General features: G+C 40.8%; 3 protein-coding genes across 3 annotated transcripts; all 3 read right to left on the minus strand.

Annotated features, from left to right (window-relative positions):
- On the minus strand, positions 1 to 936 carry LOC113008346 (olfactory receptor 11A1-like). Its single transcript, XM_026145706.1, has one exon. It carries the CDS (start codon positions 934 to 936, stop codon positions 1 to 3), a length of 936 nt encoding a protein of 311 aa, XP_026001491.1.
- A 5,541-nt stretch (positions 937 to 6,477) lies between these two features.
- On the minus strand, positions 6,478 to 7,413 carry LOC113008479 (olfactory receptor 4D1-like). Its single transcript, XM_026145924.1, has one exon. The coding sequence runs from the start codon at positions 7,411 to 7,413 to the stop codon at positions 6,478 to 6,480; it is 936 nt and encodes a 311-aa protein (XP_026001709.1).
- Positions 7,414 to 17,166: 9,753 nt separating this feature from the next.
- On the minus strand, positions 17,167 to 18,102 carry LOC113008393 (olfactory receptor 4D1-like). Its single transcript, XM_026145766.1, has one exon. It carries the CDS (start codon positions 18,100 to 18,102, stop codon positions 17,167 to 17,169), a length of 936 nt encoding a protein of 311 aa, XP_026001551.1.
- Positions 18,103 to 19,562: the final 1,460 nt, after the last annotated feature.

The following is a 19,562-nucleotide window of genomic DNA, read 5'->3' on the forward strand; positions in this document are numbered from 1 at the left end:
TTATTTTCTCTTTAAGAGAAACCTTTGATATGATTGCCTTATCTTTGGTAAATTAAATCCATACATAAATGGGGTGAGCATTGGTTGAAAAATGAGGACATACATAGGCAAAATTATATGAACTTCATCTAATACCTGAGAAACTACAGACCTGAAGTCAATAAAGTAAAATATATACCCGACAAACAGGTTTGACACAGAGATGATCTGAGGGGTGCAAGTAGTCACAGCCTTCTGCTTGTTTTCTTTCGATGTTTTTCGACAAACTCTCAAAATCTTCATGTAAGAGACTAAAATGAGACTGAAGGGTATGAAAACACTCACAGTTGCGAAGGATATATCAGAAATAAAGCTTTGGATTGAAACTGAACACGAAAGTCTAATTATTAATTGGTGGTCACAATACACGTTGTGAATAATATTTTCACAAAACTTCAAACTGAAGATGAATGAAAATGAGAAAATAAAACTAAGAAATGAATACACCCACACAAGCAGAATCAACAAAAACACTCTCTCTGCCTTCATAATGACATTATAGCGTAATGGATGACAGATTGAGATATATCTGTCATAGGCCATGGCTGCTAAACTACAAAGCTCAACAGAAGCACTTGTGTACAAACAACACATCTGCAGAAAACACCACGGCACAGTCACCTCGTGGCTGTCTGAAAACATCTGTGAGAGCAAAAGAGGATACAGTGATGTGCTGGCATTTATTTCATTCACACATAAATTACAAAGAAGTATATACATTGGCTCATGCAGCCTTCTGTCCACACGTATGACCAAAATAAGGAGTGTGTTTGCCACACATATAGAGACATACCAGACCAGTATTATTACAAAATAAAGGTATTTTAACTCTCCAACATTTTCAAAAGCAGACAGCACAAATGACACAATCTCACTTGAGTTTTCCATTTTCTCCATAATATCCCACAGTGACAAAGATAGGTCAGCAATAATATATATTACATTTGCTAGACAGCAATACAACGACCAGGTATAAATTGCCAAGAAATGTTTCTACTATGATACCGTTCAAATGCTGTTTTACACACACATGTTACCTGATTATGTCACGTTCCTTCTCAACAGCTGTTGCACCTGTTGTACAATGTCCACATTAGCAATCAAAAACAAACAGCAAGTAGTTTTATACTTTAAAAGATTTAAGATTCAATTACACAGATTCTTACATATTAAGAACTCATAACAATAAACTCAGCTGCTTCCTTCCAGGTTGAACAAGACAAAAATAAGCTTCTGCTAATATTTATAACTGCAACAGAGAGGAGGATGAGGTTGCTGAGGTTCAATTCTCGACCTCACCGATCCTTTAATAATGCAGCTGGAGAAGAAGAGTCAGATGAGGCTGAAGTATCCTTTCATCAAAGCTTTATTACCAATGCGCATTGAGAGATCACACTACATGCAGCCACAGCAGTGGATCTGAGCAGCAACTCCTCAGTCTGTTCATTATAAAGGCTCTGGGCGCTTCCTTAAGGGACTGCCCCTATAGTTATCTAGTAGTAACACAAGCATCTTGCAACCTTTAGCTTACATGCTCAGTCACAGGGGCTACAGGTGAGCCCACCCTCATGCTCGCTACAGTCAGCAAAACAAGTCATAAAAAGAATACATGTTGTTTCCTTATCAACCACACCCAAGGACACACCCCCAAACATTCACATAGAAGGGTACACTCCCCAACTGTTCCTCTGTAGTTTCCTGCTTTTCTGTTCTTCTTTACAACCTACTCCTTATCTCTGCACATCATAAGGGAACTGAAACATGCCACCTGCTCAAATACTTTCTCACAATCCCCCTTTTGATCTCTGCTAAGAGATCACACTATTCAGCTGGTGTTTCCCTTCCAAGTCGTCTTGGTCCACTGCAAACAAAGGCCCTATGGTTGGGATACGAACTAAAAGCTGATTTCCCCCAAAGTAGTAATAGAGCCAACAAAACCATATCATTTAAGTTGAGATCCTGACACCGAGGTTAGCCAGGCGGCTAATGCTATCTACCGCCTGACTACCGAGGATAGTGACGTCATCAGCGAGAGACCGGTGACCAGCATCGCGGAGCATGACGTCTGAGCGGCACTGAGGAGAGTGAACACAAGGAAAGCGGCGGGGCCAGACATCACCGGCCGTCTGCTGCGCTGCTGTGCTGACCAGCTAGCAGGTGTTTTCACTTACATCTTCAACGAGTCCCTGGCGAAGTCTGTGGTCCCCACATGCTTCAAAAGATCCACCATCATCCCTGTGCCCAAGAACAGCAAACCCTCATCCCTGAACGATTACCGGCCAGTTGCACTGACCTCGGTAGTAATGAAGGTGTTTGAGAGGCTGCTGAAGAACATCATCTCCTCCTCCATCCCAGACACCACAGATCCGCTGCAGTTCGCCTACAGATCCAACAGATCCACAGAGGACGCCATCGCCCACGTCCTGCACACCACTCTCAGCCACGTGGACAAGAAACAGGGTAACTATGTGCGAATGCTGTTTGTTGATTACAGTTCAGCGTTTAACACAATAGTGCCCTGCAGACTGTTCACAAAGCTCAGGGATCTGGGACTTAACAGCCGTCTGTGTGCATGGGTGTTGGACTTCCTCACTGGCAGAAATCAGGTGGTGAGGGTGGGCAGGTGCTTCTCCAACAGCATCACCATCAACACAGGAGCACCTCAGGTATGTGTCCTCTCGCCACTGCTCTACTCCCTCTATACTTCAGACTGTGTGGCCACCCATGGCTCCAACACCATTGTGAAGTTTGCTGACGACACAGTGGTGTTGGGTGCCATCTCCAACAACGATGAGGCGGCCTACATGGATGAAGTGAAGAATCTGGCATGATGGTGCCAGGACAACCACCTCCAGCTGAACGTCTGCAAGACCAAGGAGCTGGTGGTGGACTTCAGAAGGGGTCAGCACAGAGACTACAAGCCCATTATCATCAATGGAGCTCCAGTGGAGAGGGTGCAGTCCTTCAAGTATCTTGGTGTCCACATCTCCTCAGACCTGACATGGGCTGCCCACATTCAGGTCCAGACCAAAAAGGCTAGGCAGCGCCTGTATCACCTACGACAACTGAGGAAGTTCAGAGTCTCTCCAAAGATCCTCAGGATTTTCTATACAGGCGCTGTGGAGAGCATCCTCACACAGAACATGACATCGTGGGTTGGGAACAGCTGTGTGAAGGACCAAAAAGCTCGCCAGAGAGTGATCCGTACAGCAGAACGCTGCTGCAGGATTGCTCTCCCCCCGCTTCAGGACACCTACACCAGGAGATGCCGGACTAGAGCAGCGCAGATACTGAAGGACCCGTCCCATCCTGGCAACAAACTGTTCCAACTTCTGCAATCTGGTAGAAGGTTCCGCATCATCCGGGCAAGGACAGAGAGACTCAAGAGGAGCTTCTATCCCCAAACCATCCGGGCCCTAAACACACACACCCGCCCTCTCACATCATCTATAATTGACTGAGACAGGACTCTCTTCCAGACACTCTAAACCAAGGCACAATGTACATTCCAAATTCCTTTAATTTTAAATATGTTTATATTGTCGATCCTGTAAAATAGTCAGATGTCTATTCATATTAATGTACAGAATTCACCTGCTTGCTGCTACTACTGCACATTCACCCAGTGTATATACTATATATATATATAATGTTCTTCCTCTACACCCCCCCCCCCCCAAAATTTTTGCACATGTCGAGGAGCATGTAAGGCTACATTTCACTGTGTGTTATACTTGTATAACTATGCATGTGACAAATAAAGAACCTTGAACCTTGAACCTTGAACCACCAAAGTGGAACCCTTCTCCACTTGAATCCCTTCTAAATGACCCTTCTAGGAACGCATGTCTACTTTCTAAGGCGACTGAGGTCTTTCAACATTTGTCAGACAATGCTCAGGATTCTTTGCGAGTCTGTTGTGGCCAGTGCCACCCTTTATGCTATTTCATAGGGCACATCTGCACCAGGGCAAACATCCGCCTGCTATACAGATGAAAATAGAGCAACAGGACTGCTGAGTCTTTGATTTTATTTATTTTCTGCTGTGTTTCACTTGCATTTATTTGAAAAACTGAGTCTAAGCAAAAAATAATAATTTTATTTTATGTGCTGGAATGTGCAGAAAATAGGGTTAAATATTAAACAAATTTCCTCCAGTCAGAGAATGTTGCATATAATTTAATTTTTGCTTGATGCATAAAGTTAAAAGATTAAAACTAATAAAAATAAATTTTAAAAAGAGACTTTTCCATTTGATTACATTTTGTATGATTGATTATGCAGAAAAAGTAGAATTGGGCTGAAAGATCTATCGCTTTATCACCTATTCAGGTTGTAAATTGTGTTTTTAAAAAGTAACTAAGTAACCAAGTAATTAATTACTTTTGAAAATAAGTAATCAGTAATGTAACAAGATTACTTTCAAGTAACTTGACCAACACTGGTGACAAGAGCCTGATAGTTAATTTTAAATAAATTCATTTAAAGACACATATTTAAAGTATTTAATACGTTTCTTTGTTTACAGTTCAGAGAATATTACATGTTGCAAAGTAGCTTTTGCCAAATTATTTTAAAAAGAAAGAGTTGCATGGGTCTTTTGGAATTTCAAATATATCTCTGAACCATAATATGATTGCTGAATGTTATAAGCATAGCATAGCATCTTTATTTATAAAGATTATTATTATTTATAATGCACACTAGGCACACTCAGGTGGAGCTGGTCTTCCGACCTGAGGGATCGGGAAGGTATGCATGGATGAAGAAGCTCAGAGAGGTACAGAGGGGCAGCATTGGACAAACATTTAAAAACAAATAAAAGCAGCTTAAAATGGATCCTAAAATGCACGGGCAGCCAATTAAGTGAATATAAAACTGGGGTGATATGCTCGCATCTACGAGTCCCAGTTAAAAGGCATGCAGTCAAACTGAAACTGAACTAGCTGCAGTCAAAAAACAGAAGATCGACTCACCCCAAAATAAAGAGAATCACAGTAATCCTGCTGAATGGTTACAAAAGCATGGATTACTGTTTCAAATTGCTGTCTCGCAAGAAAGTGCTTAATTTTGGCCAGCTGCCTGAGATGAAAGAAACTAGACCTTACAACCGACCTGAACTGGCTTTCAAGCTTAAGCTCAGGATCCATTTTAAAACCCAGATTAACAATCTCTGTTTTACAGAATGATTTCAGGGATTGCAAATCAACACACGGAACAGCAGTGGAGGCAGGTTTAAACACCATTACTTCAGTTTTAGAATTGTCAAAGCAAAGAAAGTTTAGCCTGTATCTAGCCCCGGTTTCTTAAGAAGTGGTTGCACAATTGCATCTTTGAAATTCTTTGGAACCACACCTGAGGCAAGGCTGCTATTTAAAATGGTTAAAATAGTTGGACCTATGGTAGAAAAAACTTCTTTCAGAAAACGGGGAGGGGTAGCATCATAAGGTGAGCCTACAGGCTTTAAATGATCCCCCACCTCCTGTAGCTGAGCAAGAGTAACCGACTCAAACTGTTGAAAGACAGCTGAGCAAATTGGAAGATCAGAGGGGTCAGATGTGGGCAAAATAATCCACGCCCTAGCCGAGGCTACCTTGTTCATAAAGAAGTGCAGAAACTTTTCACACATTTCATGTGAAGGCTCAAAACTAAGAGCAGAGGGAGGGCTTAAAATAGTCTCAGTTAACTTAAACAATATATGTGGTTTCTGATAATTCACCATAATAATGTTTGCAAAGTATTTCCGCTTTGCTTCTTTTATTGTAAGCTGATATAAGGCCCAGCGCTCTCTTAAATTTTGTGAAGGGACCTGTAAGTTATCTTTTTTTCCATCTCCGCTCAGCCCTACGACATTCACGCTTCGCAGAACGAGTTTCATCATTCAACCAGGGTTCAAACTTAGTCTTAGGATGCCTAATTTTTAGAGGGGCAACAATATCCAAGGCAGTCTGACAACTGGTATGAAACCGTAGTTCCTCTACGTATTGGAGTGTGTCAGGAATGGAGAACTGATTATAGTAGGTGGAGAACCGAGCTGCAGTGAAAGAATTTAACAAACGAGTTGTCTTAGCAAGGACATGCCTCCTGAATTCATTTCTAGATAAAGAAATGTCAAACAGAACCGGCATATGATCAGAGAAAAAAGGGTCAGAGACTTTCAGATTAAAAACAGGCAATCACTGCGCTAAAACCAGATCGAGATTGTGACCACAATGTTGCGTGGGTGCAGGCACACATCGAACTAAATTAAAAGAATCAGTAAGATTAAAAAATTCTTTAATCATGGGCTTTTCTGGACAGCACACATGAATATTAAAATCCCCGACAATAAGAAAGGAGTCATATTTTATCGTGACTTCAGTTAGAAATGCAGCAAATTCCTTTATTCTCCTACAGAGCAAAGATGCTCTAGGATAATCTCATTCTGAACAAAGATATTTATTTTCTCTCAAACAGAAACCTTTGATATGATTGCCTTATCTTTGGCAACTTAAATCCATACATAAATGGGGTGAGCATAGGTTGAAAAATGAGGACATACATAGGCAAAATTATACGAACTTCATCTGGTACCTGAGATACTAAAAACTTGAAGTCAATAAAGTAAAAAATACACCCGACAAACAGATTTGACACAGAGATGATCTGAGGGGTGCAAGTAGTCACAGCTTTCTGCTTGTTTTCTTTTGATGTTTTTCGACAAACTCTCAAAATCTTCATGTAAGTGACTGAAATGAGACTGAAGGGTATGAAAACACTCAATAAGAGAAAGGATATGTTAGAAATAAAGCTTTGGATTGGAACTGCACATGAAAGTCTAATTATTAATTGGTGGTCACAATACGCATTGTGAATAATATTTCCACAAAACTTCAAACTGAAGATGAATGAAAATGAGAAAATAAAACTAAGAAATGAATACAGCCACACCAGCAGAATCAACAAAAACACTCTCTCTGTGTTCATAATGACATTATAGCGTAATGGATGACAGATTGAGATATATCTGTCATAGGCCATGGCTGCTAAACTGCAAAATTCAGCAGGTGCACTTGTGTACAAACAACACATCTGCAGAAAACACCACGGCACAGTCACCTCGTGGCTGTCTGAAAACATCTGTGAGAGCAAAAGAGGATACAGTGATGTGCTGGCATTTATTTCGTTCACACATAAATTACAAAGTAGTATATACATTGGCTCATGCAGTCTTCTGTCCACACGTATGACCACAATAAGGACTGTGTTTGCCACACATATAGAGAGGTACCAGACCAGTATTATAATGAAATAAAGGTATTTCAACCCTCCAATATTTCCATAAGCAGCCAGCACAAATGAAACAATCTCACTTGAGTTTTCCATTTTCTCCATAATATGTTACAGTGGATAAGATAGATCAGTAATAATGATATATTATATTCATTAGAAAGAAATACCACACATCAATATAGCTGAGCAACGTTTCTACTATGATACCGTTCAAATGCTGTTTTACACACATGTTACCTGATTATGGCACGTTCCTTCTCAGCAGCTGTTGCACCTGTTGTACAATGTCCACATTAGCAATCAAAAACAAACAGTTTAAGATTCAATTACACAGATTCTTAGATATTAAGAACACATAACATTAAAATCAGCTGCTTCCCTCCAGGTTGAACAAGACAAAAATAAGCTTCTGCTAATATTTATAGCTGCAACGCAGAGGAGGAGGAGCAGGAGGGCCAAACGGTGGCATTCTTTTCTATTGACAGTCGTGTCTGACTTTTTTGTTTGTTTTAAATAAGATACACTGTAACATTATTACATCAACACATCAGATATTACAAGTCTTTAGTATTGTAGAGGAACAAGATACATTTTTCTTAGTCTTAAGAGAAATTAAAATTTCTCCATCAATGTTTTTAAATGCAAATAGAAATTGTGCATGTCTACAAATTATGCACAGTTTTTTGTACACAACAAAGTTATATGGTACTATTTACCTAAAAATGCAGCCAAGGCCTCAGGCGTTTTTTATATAACCATTCAAAGCTACTTACAGAACAATCAGGTGTTCTGCATCAAATAGGAAGGCACACAAACGATTTGTGCCACTCCAAAATATAGTTTCTTTACATTGTAGGATGACAACAGAGGCCTAAACCCTGAAGGTCTGACAGCAGGAGGTGTATCATTCCTGTTTTCCGTGTGGAGACAGATTTTACACTGGAATCTGCCTTTGGTACCTTTTTTGGAGCAACTATGACATTCATCTTTTTTTTTCACTCGCAAGCAGAGAGTGTTTGCTAGCAGTATCTGTAGAAAATGCTGTTTTTACCGTTTCTTCCCGCTGTTAACACCACTGTTTTATTCAGAAAAAACACATGGCATGTATTTTTTATCATAACTCTGTTTTTACGTGGCCTATCAACGCAGTTTAAAAACTGGTGTATAGCTCGAAGTCCACACTTTCGACCCAAGTTGAAATGGAGACTCTGGGTCGCTGCATCTTTTTGCTGTGTCGTCGTAAATTTGTCTCCTGATTTTGACGCACTGGCGTGTCTGTCGACCCCAGAGGGTTAAGTAGTCCAAAACTTAACTTAAGCTTACACATTCAAATCCAGTTGTCATTTATGTTGTACTATGACCAAATGAACTCAACTGTCAAATATACAAGCCAACAAAACCATATCATTTAAGTTGAGATCCTGACACCACCAAAGTTGAAGCATCCTGCATTTGAATCTGCCAAGAAATTCTATCCATAAAAACAATGAACATAAACAATAAAAATGTGGAGGCCTGGTGAAGTCCCACCAGGAACAAGTCACACATCTTGCGATCAGTGTTGTTGTGGCTAGTGCTAAGTGCATCAAATGGCTAGTAGCAATGGGACTGACACCTCATGTCCACCTCTGGTTTGTGTATTTCTGTGTCAACAGGCAACAGCTACCTTGAAACTACAAATGTGTGCAGCTGCCTGAACAATGGAGGTGAGAAACATAGTCAATTCAGATTTGATCTTCCCAGCCTCTTCCAGGAGGAAAAATGAGACTACCTTCCTTCCTTGCTAGTTTTGGGAATTGAAGATCTCACAGGTTGGGGCCTTTGCCAGACACTCATAGTGCACCCTCACTATACATCTGTGCCCCTCTGCACTCCAGTCATCTTTTGAACATCTTTGATTTTAGTTTAGTCAAAATGCTGGACAATTCCGGTGCTATCAAATACATTGATTTGTGCCAAGCCAGGTGTATAATTTTGTAGGATTTAATTGGAAAAAGAAAATCCAGAGATAAGGCGATTGTGGATTTGTACCTTGCCAAGGCCATTTTTTGCCCTAGTCGGGAAGAGCAAAACATGACTATCATCAAAGTACATTTTTGCTTAGAGTGGATATTTGATCAAAGTTTCAATTTACTTTGTCATTTTTGATTAAGGTGTTGCTGTGTGCTTCTGTTTTATGACATTGTCAAAAAAATTATGAGAACTGTTCAAATTGTAATAATGCAAAGGTGAGCTGAAATGTTGTCAACATGTATTCAAAAAACATTTTAACCGAAGGTATCAGTATTCCCTTTCGTTAATCAGTACTTGGGACTAGAGCAGGGTGATATGACCAAAAATATTTATCACGATATACATTTGAAAATTTGCGATAACAATATAACTGATGATATAACTGACGATATAATTGACACTACACAAAATACTTTACAACTCCACAACTTTATTAGTGCAAAAAAAACCCATCAATGTATTTTCACTTAAACAAGCAGCTGTTTTTTATGTCCATTAAAGTTATATAAAAATGTAACAGTGCGATTGCAAATTCCTTGCTGACAGTTTAACCAAAAGGCATTTCCAGTGGAAATTGGCTCCTCACTCTGCAAGGCGCCTGCCTAATATAGCCGTAATGCTCCGACAATCCATCAAGCGGTGCGGCTTCGTAGCTTAGCAAAGTTGTACTAAAACATTTGACAGATTTTCGAGCGCCAGTTCCACATCACTGAAGTTGCAGCATTTTTACAAACCAATTCTGGTTCATCTGTTTAATTTAACGTTCCACTTTCGCTCTTCTTATTCTGCGTCGCCGCCATGTGCGTATGTAAACATAGGCACTGCGCATGCGCGTTTTACCCATATTCTATCACGATATTTCATTTTCCTGTCGTTTCCCAAAATTACACCAGTATTACCGTGAACGGTGTGATATAGCCCAGCCGTACTTGGGACATTTCATAGTTCTAAAATCTTTATAATTAATATATATATATATCCATAGGTCCCTCATCCTATTCATGTAGCCCCTTCCGCCAGGGTTACTTGCGTAGTAGCATTCCAACAACACCCTGTTTTCGTCCCTTGCCCACCAATGCCTTCTTGTTCCAGTAGCCCACTTTTCGTCAGGGTGCCCTGGTTCCTCAACACCTGACGCGGACCTTGTTGATCCGGGCGACGTCCAAGCCGGCATGCCTTCATATTTATCTGTCTCGCTCATGTCTGCGGTAGGCTTGCTTAGCATAGGGGGTCTAGCCTTAGGACCCTTACTGGATACAGACGCCCCAGGCAGGAATCGAACTTGCGATCCTCTGGTCCAAAGGCGTGTAGTTTTAACCACTACGCTATCCAGCTGCTATGCCAAGTCCAGCACCCTGAGGCTGTACGCTAAGCGGAAGGAAGGGGGCCGGGGACTGGTGAGTGTCAGCACCACAGTCCAGGATGAGACAAGGAACATCCAAGAATACATTGGGAAGATGGCCCCAACTGACCGAGTGCTCAGTGAATACCTCAGGCAGCAGAAACCCAAGAAAGAGGAGGGAGACGAGGAACCATCATGGAAGGACAGGCCCCTGCACCGTATGTACCACCGGCAGATAGAGGAGGTGGCTGATATCCAGAAATCCTACCAGTGGCTGGACAAAGCTGGACTGAAAGACAGCACAGAGGCACTAATCATGGCAGCACAAGAACAAGCTCTGAGTACAAGATCCATAGAGGCTGGGGTCTATCACACCAGGCAAGACCCCAGGTGCAGGCTGTGTAAAGATGCCCCAGAAACAATCCAGCACATAACAGCAGGGTGCAAGATGCTAGCAGGCAAGGCATACATGGAACGCCATAACCAAGTGGCCGGCATAGTGTACAGGAACATCTGTGCCGAGTATAACCTAGAAGTCCCGAGGTCAAAATGGGAGATGCCCCCAAGGGTGGTGGAGAATGACCGAGCTAAGATCCTGTGGGACTTCCAGATACAGACGGACAAAATGGTGGTGGCTAACCAACCGGACATAGTGGTGGTAGACAAACAGAAGAAGACGGTCGTAGTGATCGATGTAGCGGTTCCGAATGACAGCAATATCAGGAAGAAGGAACACGAGAAGCTGGAGAAATACCAAGGGCTCAGAGAAGAGCTCGAGAGGATGTGGAGGGTGAAGGTAACGGTGGTCCCCGTGGTAATCGGAGCACTAGGTGCGGTGACTCCCAAGCTAGGCGAGTGGCTCCAGCAGATCCCGGGAAAAACATCGGAGATCTCTGTCCAGAAGAGCGCAGTCCTGGGAACAGCTAAGATACTGCGCAGGACCCTCAAGCTCCCAGGCCTCTGGTAGAGGACCCGAGCTTGAAGGATAAACCGCCCGCAGGGGCGTGCTGGGTGTTATATATATATATATATATATATATATATATATATGTATATATGTATATATATATATATATATTAATAATGTTAAGTACAGCGATCCTAGACTGGCTGGGCCTCTCTGGAGGTACACTGCCGTTTGTTCCTGGTTAGCTGGATGAAGGCAAGTATAACTGTCAGCTCTGGGATGCTACAGCTAGGTGGCTGGAGCTTGGTCTGATGAGAGAGGAGGATCGGTTGCTGGATGCCATTGTGCTGGAGAACTTTTTGGCAGGACTTGCTGGTGAGATAGCAGAGTGTTTATGCTACCATCAACCCAACAATCATATGACCCCCTATGAGCAAACACTTTGGCGACAGTGGGAAGGAAAACTCCCTTTTAACAGGAAGAAACCTCCAGCAGAATCAGGCTCAGGGAGGGGCGGCCATCTGCTGTGACCGGTTGGGGTGAGAGAAGGAAGGCAGGATAAAGACATGCTGTGGAAGAGAGACAGAGGTTAATAACAGATATGATTCAATGCAGAGAGGTCTATTAATACATAGTGAGTGAGAAAGGTGACTGGAAAGGAAAAACTCAATGCATCATGGGAATCCCCCGGCAGCCTATGTCTATTGCAGCATAACTAAGGGAGGATTCAGGGTCACCTGGTCCAGCCCTAACTATATGCTTTAGCAAAAAGGAAAGTTTTAAGCCTAATCTTGAAAGTAGAGATAGTGTTTGTCTCCCGAATGCAAACTGGAAGCTGGTTCCACAGAAGAGGGGCCTGAAAACTGAAGGCTCTCCCTCCCATTCTACTTTTAAATACTCTAGGAACAACAAGTAGGCCTGCAGAGCGAGAGCGAAGTGCTCTAATAGGGTGATACGGTACTACAAGGTCATTAAGATAAGATGGGGCCTGATTATTTAAGACCTTGTATGTGAGGAGCAGGATTTCGAATTCAATTCTGGATTTAACAAATGGAGCCAATGAAGGGAAGCCAAAACAGGAGAAATATGCTCTCTCTTTCTAGTCCCAGGATGTTGCTTTTAGGACATCATGATAATAATGAATTACAGTGGTCCAGCCTGGAAGTAATAAATGCATGAACTAGTTTTTCAGCATCACTCTGAGACAGGATATTTCTAATTTTAGAGATGTTGCGCAAATGGAAGAACGCAGTCTTACATATTTGTTTAATATGTGCATTGAAGGACATGTCTTTGTCAAAAATGACTCCAAGATTCCTCACAGCATTACTTGGAGGCCAAGGCAATGCCATCCAGAGTAAGAATCTGGTTAGATACCATATTTCTAAGATTTTCAGGGCCGAGTACAATAACCTCAGTTTTATCTGAATTAAGAAGCAGAAAGATAGCAGCCATCAAGGTCTTTATGTCTTTAAGACATTCCTGCAGTTTAACTAATTGGTGTGTGTTATCTGGCTTCATGGATAGATAGAGCTGGGTGTCATCAGCATAGCAGTGAAAATTTATGCTATGTCTTCTAATGATACTGCCTAAGGGAAGCATGTATAACGTAAACAGAATTGGTCCTAGCAGTGAACCCTGTGGAACACCATATTTGACCTCAGTGTGTGGAGAGGACTCTCCATTTACATGCACAAATTGGAGTCTATTAGATAGATATGATACAAACCACTGCAGTGCAGTACCTGTAATACCTACAGCATGTTCTAATCGCTCTAATAGGATATTATGGTCAACAGCATCGAATGTTGCACTGAGGTCTAGCAGGACAAGCACAGAGATGAGTCCACTGTCAGAGGCCATAAGAAGATCATTTGTAATATGATCATTTGAGTCACTGAGTCAGTTGACCAGAGAGTGCAAAAAATGTACATTTTCACTCAAACTTAATTTGTTTCTCTTTTCATGCATATCCTACTGCTAAGATGAGTGATTCTAAAAGAAAATAACTATTTTATAGAGCAAAAAAAAAGCAAAAAAAAAATTCTAAAGGGAACATTTATTTTGTTTATTTTTATTTTATTAGTATTTTCCTTAAATGTGTCAAATATATATTTTCTTATCTAAATGTCCACTGAGCTGTGAGCCAGGGGGTGGTAATGCGCCTTAACATTGGTTGGCAAGCAAGAAGAAGAAGCTGTGAGCCAGGGGGAAGGGGGTGAGTGAGTGAGTGAGTGATTGGCCCTTTCTCAATTCTCAAGTATTGAGTATTGAGAGTACGGACTCGCCGAGAACACGAGCACGGACTCGCGATTTGTACAATTGGAACACCAGCGTACTTGATGATGTCACAGGTCCGGAGTTTTTACTGCCGTCCCCTCTTAATTTAACTATGAGTAATATGTTATGAAGCTTAACTTTAATCACAGCCAAACCGGTTTACTCAGGAACAAATAAAACACTGAAATAAACCAAACATTAACATTTAGAAGTGATCTAAGTGACTTGTATATCATGTTTAACCTCAGTAATGAAATCTCTATTAATAAAAATAGTGTACATGTCACGGTTCTGGGTCCGTTGGACCCAGCAATTGAGTTTATGTTTTGGTTTACTTTTGCATCATGGATTATTCTTTGTTTCTCTGGTACTTTGTGTTTCAGTTATCTTGGTGTTTTGGATTGTTTTCTCATTCTCTTGTTGTAGTGATGTTTATTATTAGTGTTTCATGTTTTATGTTTTATTGTGAAAGTCTTTGTCTTAGGTTAGTGTGTGCAGCTTTGTTCCCCCTGTCTCGTTAGCTCTGATCTCCCCCAGCTGTGTCTCCCTTCTGTGGCCCATTCCCTCATTACTACCCTGTGTATTTAAGCCCTGTGTTTTCCCATGCTTGGTGTCGCGTCGTACCCTCAGAATTATGCCTGTGTGTTCAGTTCTCAGTGTCATTGTTCAGTTCACGTTGTCGTTTATCACCAGCAATAAAGCTAAGGTTCTCAGTTTCAATTCAGTCTCAGAGTCTCGCATTTGGATCCTCCTCTCCATCCGCCTGCACACAGAGCCCTGACAGTACATGTACATACGTGTACATACCTTAATAAAAACAAGCAGGTGAGATGTTGGAACACTTTTATTTTTATTTTAGTGGACACTCAATACAATAGACAGCTACTGGGGTTTGGTGTTTGTTTAACCTGAGTAGCGAAAAGACCGCAGGGGGTTGGAAAACGATGTGCCGGGAATCCGCTGTTCTCGCCGGCTGTAATAATCCTCGCTGTCTGCTATGGAGCTGGCAGGTCAAAGAGGTCTCCGAAAACGTCGGAGCGCATTTGGAAATATATGATATCTTGATAAATCGAGCAGGTATTTGAAGTTTACACAGCTACATTCTCACTTGAAAAGAACTTAAGTTTATTTTGTGACCCAGAAAGAGTAATATTTAAAAGTTTTTAGCCCCGCTCGTCCGCCATTGCCGCGTTTGAGTTTTGGATGAAATGCATTCTGGGATATTTAGCTGTACCAAGTCCACACAAGTCACCACCGATGCATGCTCGATAAAACGGGCAGAGCGAGAACACATCCGGGACTTTTTCGCGTTCTCAGCTTGATGCGTACTTTGAATTGGAACAGTACTTGGTCTCCGACTGATGACGTATCACGAGTACACGAAAACGCAAGTATGCACAAATACGCATATTGAGAAAGGCCCATTGTTCGCGCTATGGTTCAGCACAGGAAGGGAGGGGGTGAGTGAGTCCTGCGTGAGTCGTTTGCGCTATGATTCAGCAAGGGAAGGGAAGGGGTGAGTGAATCCTGAGTGATTCGCTTACGCTAAGATTCAGCTCAGGAAAGGAGGGAGTGAGTAGCTCAAATGAGCTGTTAGCATGTTAGCAGAGCGATGCTACTGTGAACCAAGGAGCTATTGTCTTGATGTGAGCTTCTACTCAGGGTTCTTTCTTCCAGTTCAGAGCAGAAATGTTTTTGTTAAGATACTGGATGTGGTGTTTTTCTCCACAATTTTAATTACAAGCTAGATATATTTCTACTAATGAAATTAGTTTGCTAACAGCAACAGGGATGAGTCAGTGAGTCAGTTGGGCTTGTGAATCGTGAGTCAGTAAAGTGATTCTCGAGTATTGAACGATTTGTTCATGATTCGCGCATCACTAACAGAGACTTGGAGGAGAGACACCTAATATATAATAATCCACATTTAACTGTTTTACTCTTTGGTTCAGATGTGGATACTATATTGTTCTTCTTTTTGATTTTTTATGTTTAAGTTGTTTATTGCTGGTTTTTAGTTTGTTTTTTGTCTGTTTGGGAGCTGACACAGTCTCAATGGAAATTTTTTTTCTTTGGCGGGGGGGGGGTTAACAGGAGGGGAGAAGCTGCAGAGAGGCGTGTAAGACTGCAACTCTGTGGCTGTAAGGTTGTTGCTGGTTGGTGTCTGTCATGCTATAAACAGCTCATGCTATTGTGTCAGCTCGACACAATCTCACATTTATAAAATGGCAAAGGAAGGAATTACCATCATTATCCCCTACCAGTATAAATTCACAGAACAGGTAACACCATGAATGAAGCATATATGACAAGACATATTTTTTGACATATTTTTCTTTTGGGGAAAATGCTATTGTCCAGTTCAGTACTTTCTGTGTAAGAGCCACTCTTAAAATTTGGAGATCAAGAAAAGGAAGTGTTTGCTAAACAGTCGGTCCACTGTTTGATGATGTGCTGTCTGCAGGTTGGTCAAATCCTGTCCGTGTGGCCAGAATTGAGTGACACAGTGGAGCAGATTGGCCCTCACAGAGTCTGTTGCTATCTTGGTATCTTAATTTAAAGTAAGTGGCACCCGACCAGCACTATTCTCTGTCTGAGTAGAGGACTGTTTTCTTCTCCTGAGTGAACTTAAATTTTGCAAAGATTGCACCCAGTAGGCCCTACGTCTTATTCCATGGCCTCCCACACCTCAGTCTTTGCTTTAGCTGATTTTATAACTGCACTATGCTTGTCCTACCAAAACTAATCTAAACATATAGTGAAATTTAGTGCCCACTATCTCATTCAGGGATTACCATTACTACAGGCAGCAACCACTTTGGAACTAGAGCCTCATGCAGCTGCCACATTATCGCGGGTGTGGAATTGGCACTAGGCAAAGAAATCCAGTTCTTTGATTTTCTCATTACAAAATAACTGGGGTTCTGTTTGTATGTTCATGCATGAGTTAATCTGTATTGTGATTGTAGGCCTATGTGTTCCTGTGTTCTATGTGGAACTTCATGAAAAGGGGTTGAATATCACATCTTTGGCCTTTGGAGTATTTTGTTTCCTGATTAAGAGCAATACAATACTATAGAGGGTTACACTGTGACCTGAGCCTGGTAGTTTATTTAAAATAAATTTAAAAAAAGACACAATTTTGGAGTGTTTAATAAATTGCTTTGTTTAGAATTACATGTTGCAAAGTAGTTTTTGCAATTTTACTTTAAAGTATTGCATGTTTTTTTAAAAATTTCAAATACATCTGCTGAATGTTATTCTCCTACAGAGCAAAGATGCTCTGAAAGAGCCTAATTTTAAACAAAGATATTTATTTTCTCTCAAACAGAAACCTTTGATATGATTGCCTTATCTTTGGTAAATTAAATCCATACATAAATGGGGTGAGCATAGGTTGAAAAATGAGGACATACATAGGCAAAATTATACGAACTTCATCTGGTGCCCGAGAAACTACAAACCTGAAGTCAATAGAGTAACAAATGCACCCGACACACAGGTTTGACACAGAGATGATCTGAGGGGTGCAAGTAGTCACAGCTTTCTGCTTGTTTTCTTTTGATGTTTTTCGACAAACTGTCAAAATCTTCAGGTAAGAAACTGAAATGAGACTGAAGGGTATGAAAGCACTCACAATGGCAAAGGATATGTCAGAAATAAAGCTTTGGATTGGAACTGCACATGAAAGTCTAATTATTAATTGGTGGTCACAATACACGCTGTGAATAATATTTCCACAAAACTTCAAACTGAAGATGAATGAAAATGAGAAAATAACACTAAGAAATGAATACACCCACACAAGCAGAATCATTAAAAAAACTCTGTCTGTGTTCATAATAACATTATAGGTGAATGGATTACAGATTGAGATATATCTGTCATAGGCCATGGCTGCTAAACTACAAATCTCAACAGAAGCACTTGTGTACAAACAAAACATCTGCAGAAAACACCACGGCACAGTCACCTCGTGGCTGTCTGAAAACATCTGTGAGAGCAAAAGAGGATACAGTGATGTGCTGCCATTTATTTCACTCAAACATAAATTACAAAGTAGTATATACATTGGCTCATGCAGTCTTCTGTCCAGACGTATGACCACAATAAGAACTGTGTTGGCCACACATATTGAGAAATACCATATCAGTATTATAATGAAATAAAGGTATTTCAACCCTCCAATATTTCCATAAGCAGCCAGCACAAATGAAACAATCTCACTTGAGTTTTCCATTTTCTCCATAATATGTTACAGTGGATAAGATAGATCAGTAATAATGATATATTATATTCATTAGAAAGAAATACCACACATCAATATAGCTGAGCAACGTTTCTACTATGATACCGTTCAAATGCTGTTTTACACACACGTTACCTGATTAAGGCACGATCCTTCTCAGCAGCTGTTGCACCTGTTGTACAATGTCCACATTAGCAATCAAAAACAAACAGTTTAAGATTCAATTACACAGATTCTTAGATATTAAGAACTCATAACATTAAAATCAGCTGCTTCCCTCCAGGTTGAACAAGACAAAAATAAGCTTCTGCTAATATTTATAGCTGCAACGCAGAGGAGGAGGAGCAGGAGGGCCAAACGGTGGCATTCTTTTCTATTGACAGTCGTGTCTGACTTTTTTGTTTGTTTTAAATAAGATACACTGTAACATTATTACATCAACACATCAGATATTACAAGTCTTTAGTATTGTAGAGGAACAAGATACATTTTTCTTAGTCTTAAGAGAAATTAAAATTTCTCCATCAATGTTTTTAAATGCAAATAGAAATTGTGCATGTCTACAAATTATGCACAGTTTTTTGTACACAACAAAGTTATATGGTACTATTTACCTAAAAATGCAGCCAAGGCCTCAGGCGTCTTTTATATAACCATTCAAAGCTACTTACAGAACAATCAGGTGTTCTGCATCAAATAGGAAGGCACACAAACGATTTGTGCCACTCCAAAATATAGTTTCTTTACATTGTAGGATGACAACAGAGGCCTAAACCCTGAAGGTCTGACAGCAGGAGGTGTATCATTCCTGTTTTCCGTGTGGAGACAGATTTTACACTGGAATCTGCCTTTGGTACCTTTTTTGGAGCAACTATGACATTCATCTTTTTTTTTCACTCGCAAGCAGAGAGTGTTTGCTAGCAGTATCTGTAGAAAATGCTGTTTTTACCGTTTCTTCCCGCTGTTAACACCACTGTTTTATTCAGAAAAAACACATGGCATGTATTTTTTTATCATAACTCTGTTTTTACGTGGCCTATCAACGCAGTTTAAAAACTGGTGTATAGCTCGAAGTCCACACTTTCGACCCAAGTTGAAATGGAGACTCTGGGTCGCTGCATCTTTTTGCTGTGTCGTCGTAAATTTGTCTCCTGATTTTGACGCACTGGCGTGTCCGTCGACCCCAGAGGGTTAAGTAGTCCAAAACTTAACTTAAGCTTACACATTCAAATCCAGTTGTCATTTATGTTGTACTATGACCAAATGAACTCAACTGTCAAATATACAAGCCAACAAAACCATATCATTTAAGTTGAGATCCTGACACCACCAAAGTTGAAGCATCCTGCATTTGAATCTGCCAAGAAATTCTATCCATAAAAACAATGAACATAAACAATAAAAATGTGGAGGCCTGGTGAAGTCCCACCAGGAACAAGTCACACATCTTGCGATCAGTG

This window comes from Astatotilapia calliptera, chromosome 16 (assembly GCF_900246225.1).
Source record: "Astatotilapia calliptera chromosome 16, fAstCal1.2, whole genome shotgun sequence".
NCBI lineage: Eukaryota > Metazoa > Chordata > Actinopteri > Cichliformes > Cichlidae > Astatotilapia > Astatotilapia calliptera.

Bases quoted from the DNA above. Each gene is read 5' to 3' on its own strand.
- LOC113008346 (XM_026145706.1), bottom strand. From the start codon at position 936: ATGGAGAAAATGGAAAACTCAAGTGAGATTGTGTCATTTGTGCTGTCT.
- LOC113008479 (XM_026145924.1), bottom strand. From the start codon at position 7,413: ATGGAGAAAATGGAAAACTCAAGTGAGATTGTTTCATTTGTGCTGGCT.
- LOC113008393 (XM_026145766.1), bottom strand. From the start codon at position 18,102: ATGGAGAAAATGGAAAACTCAAGTGAGATTGTTTCATTTGTGCTGGCT.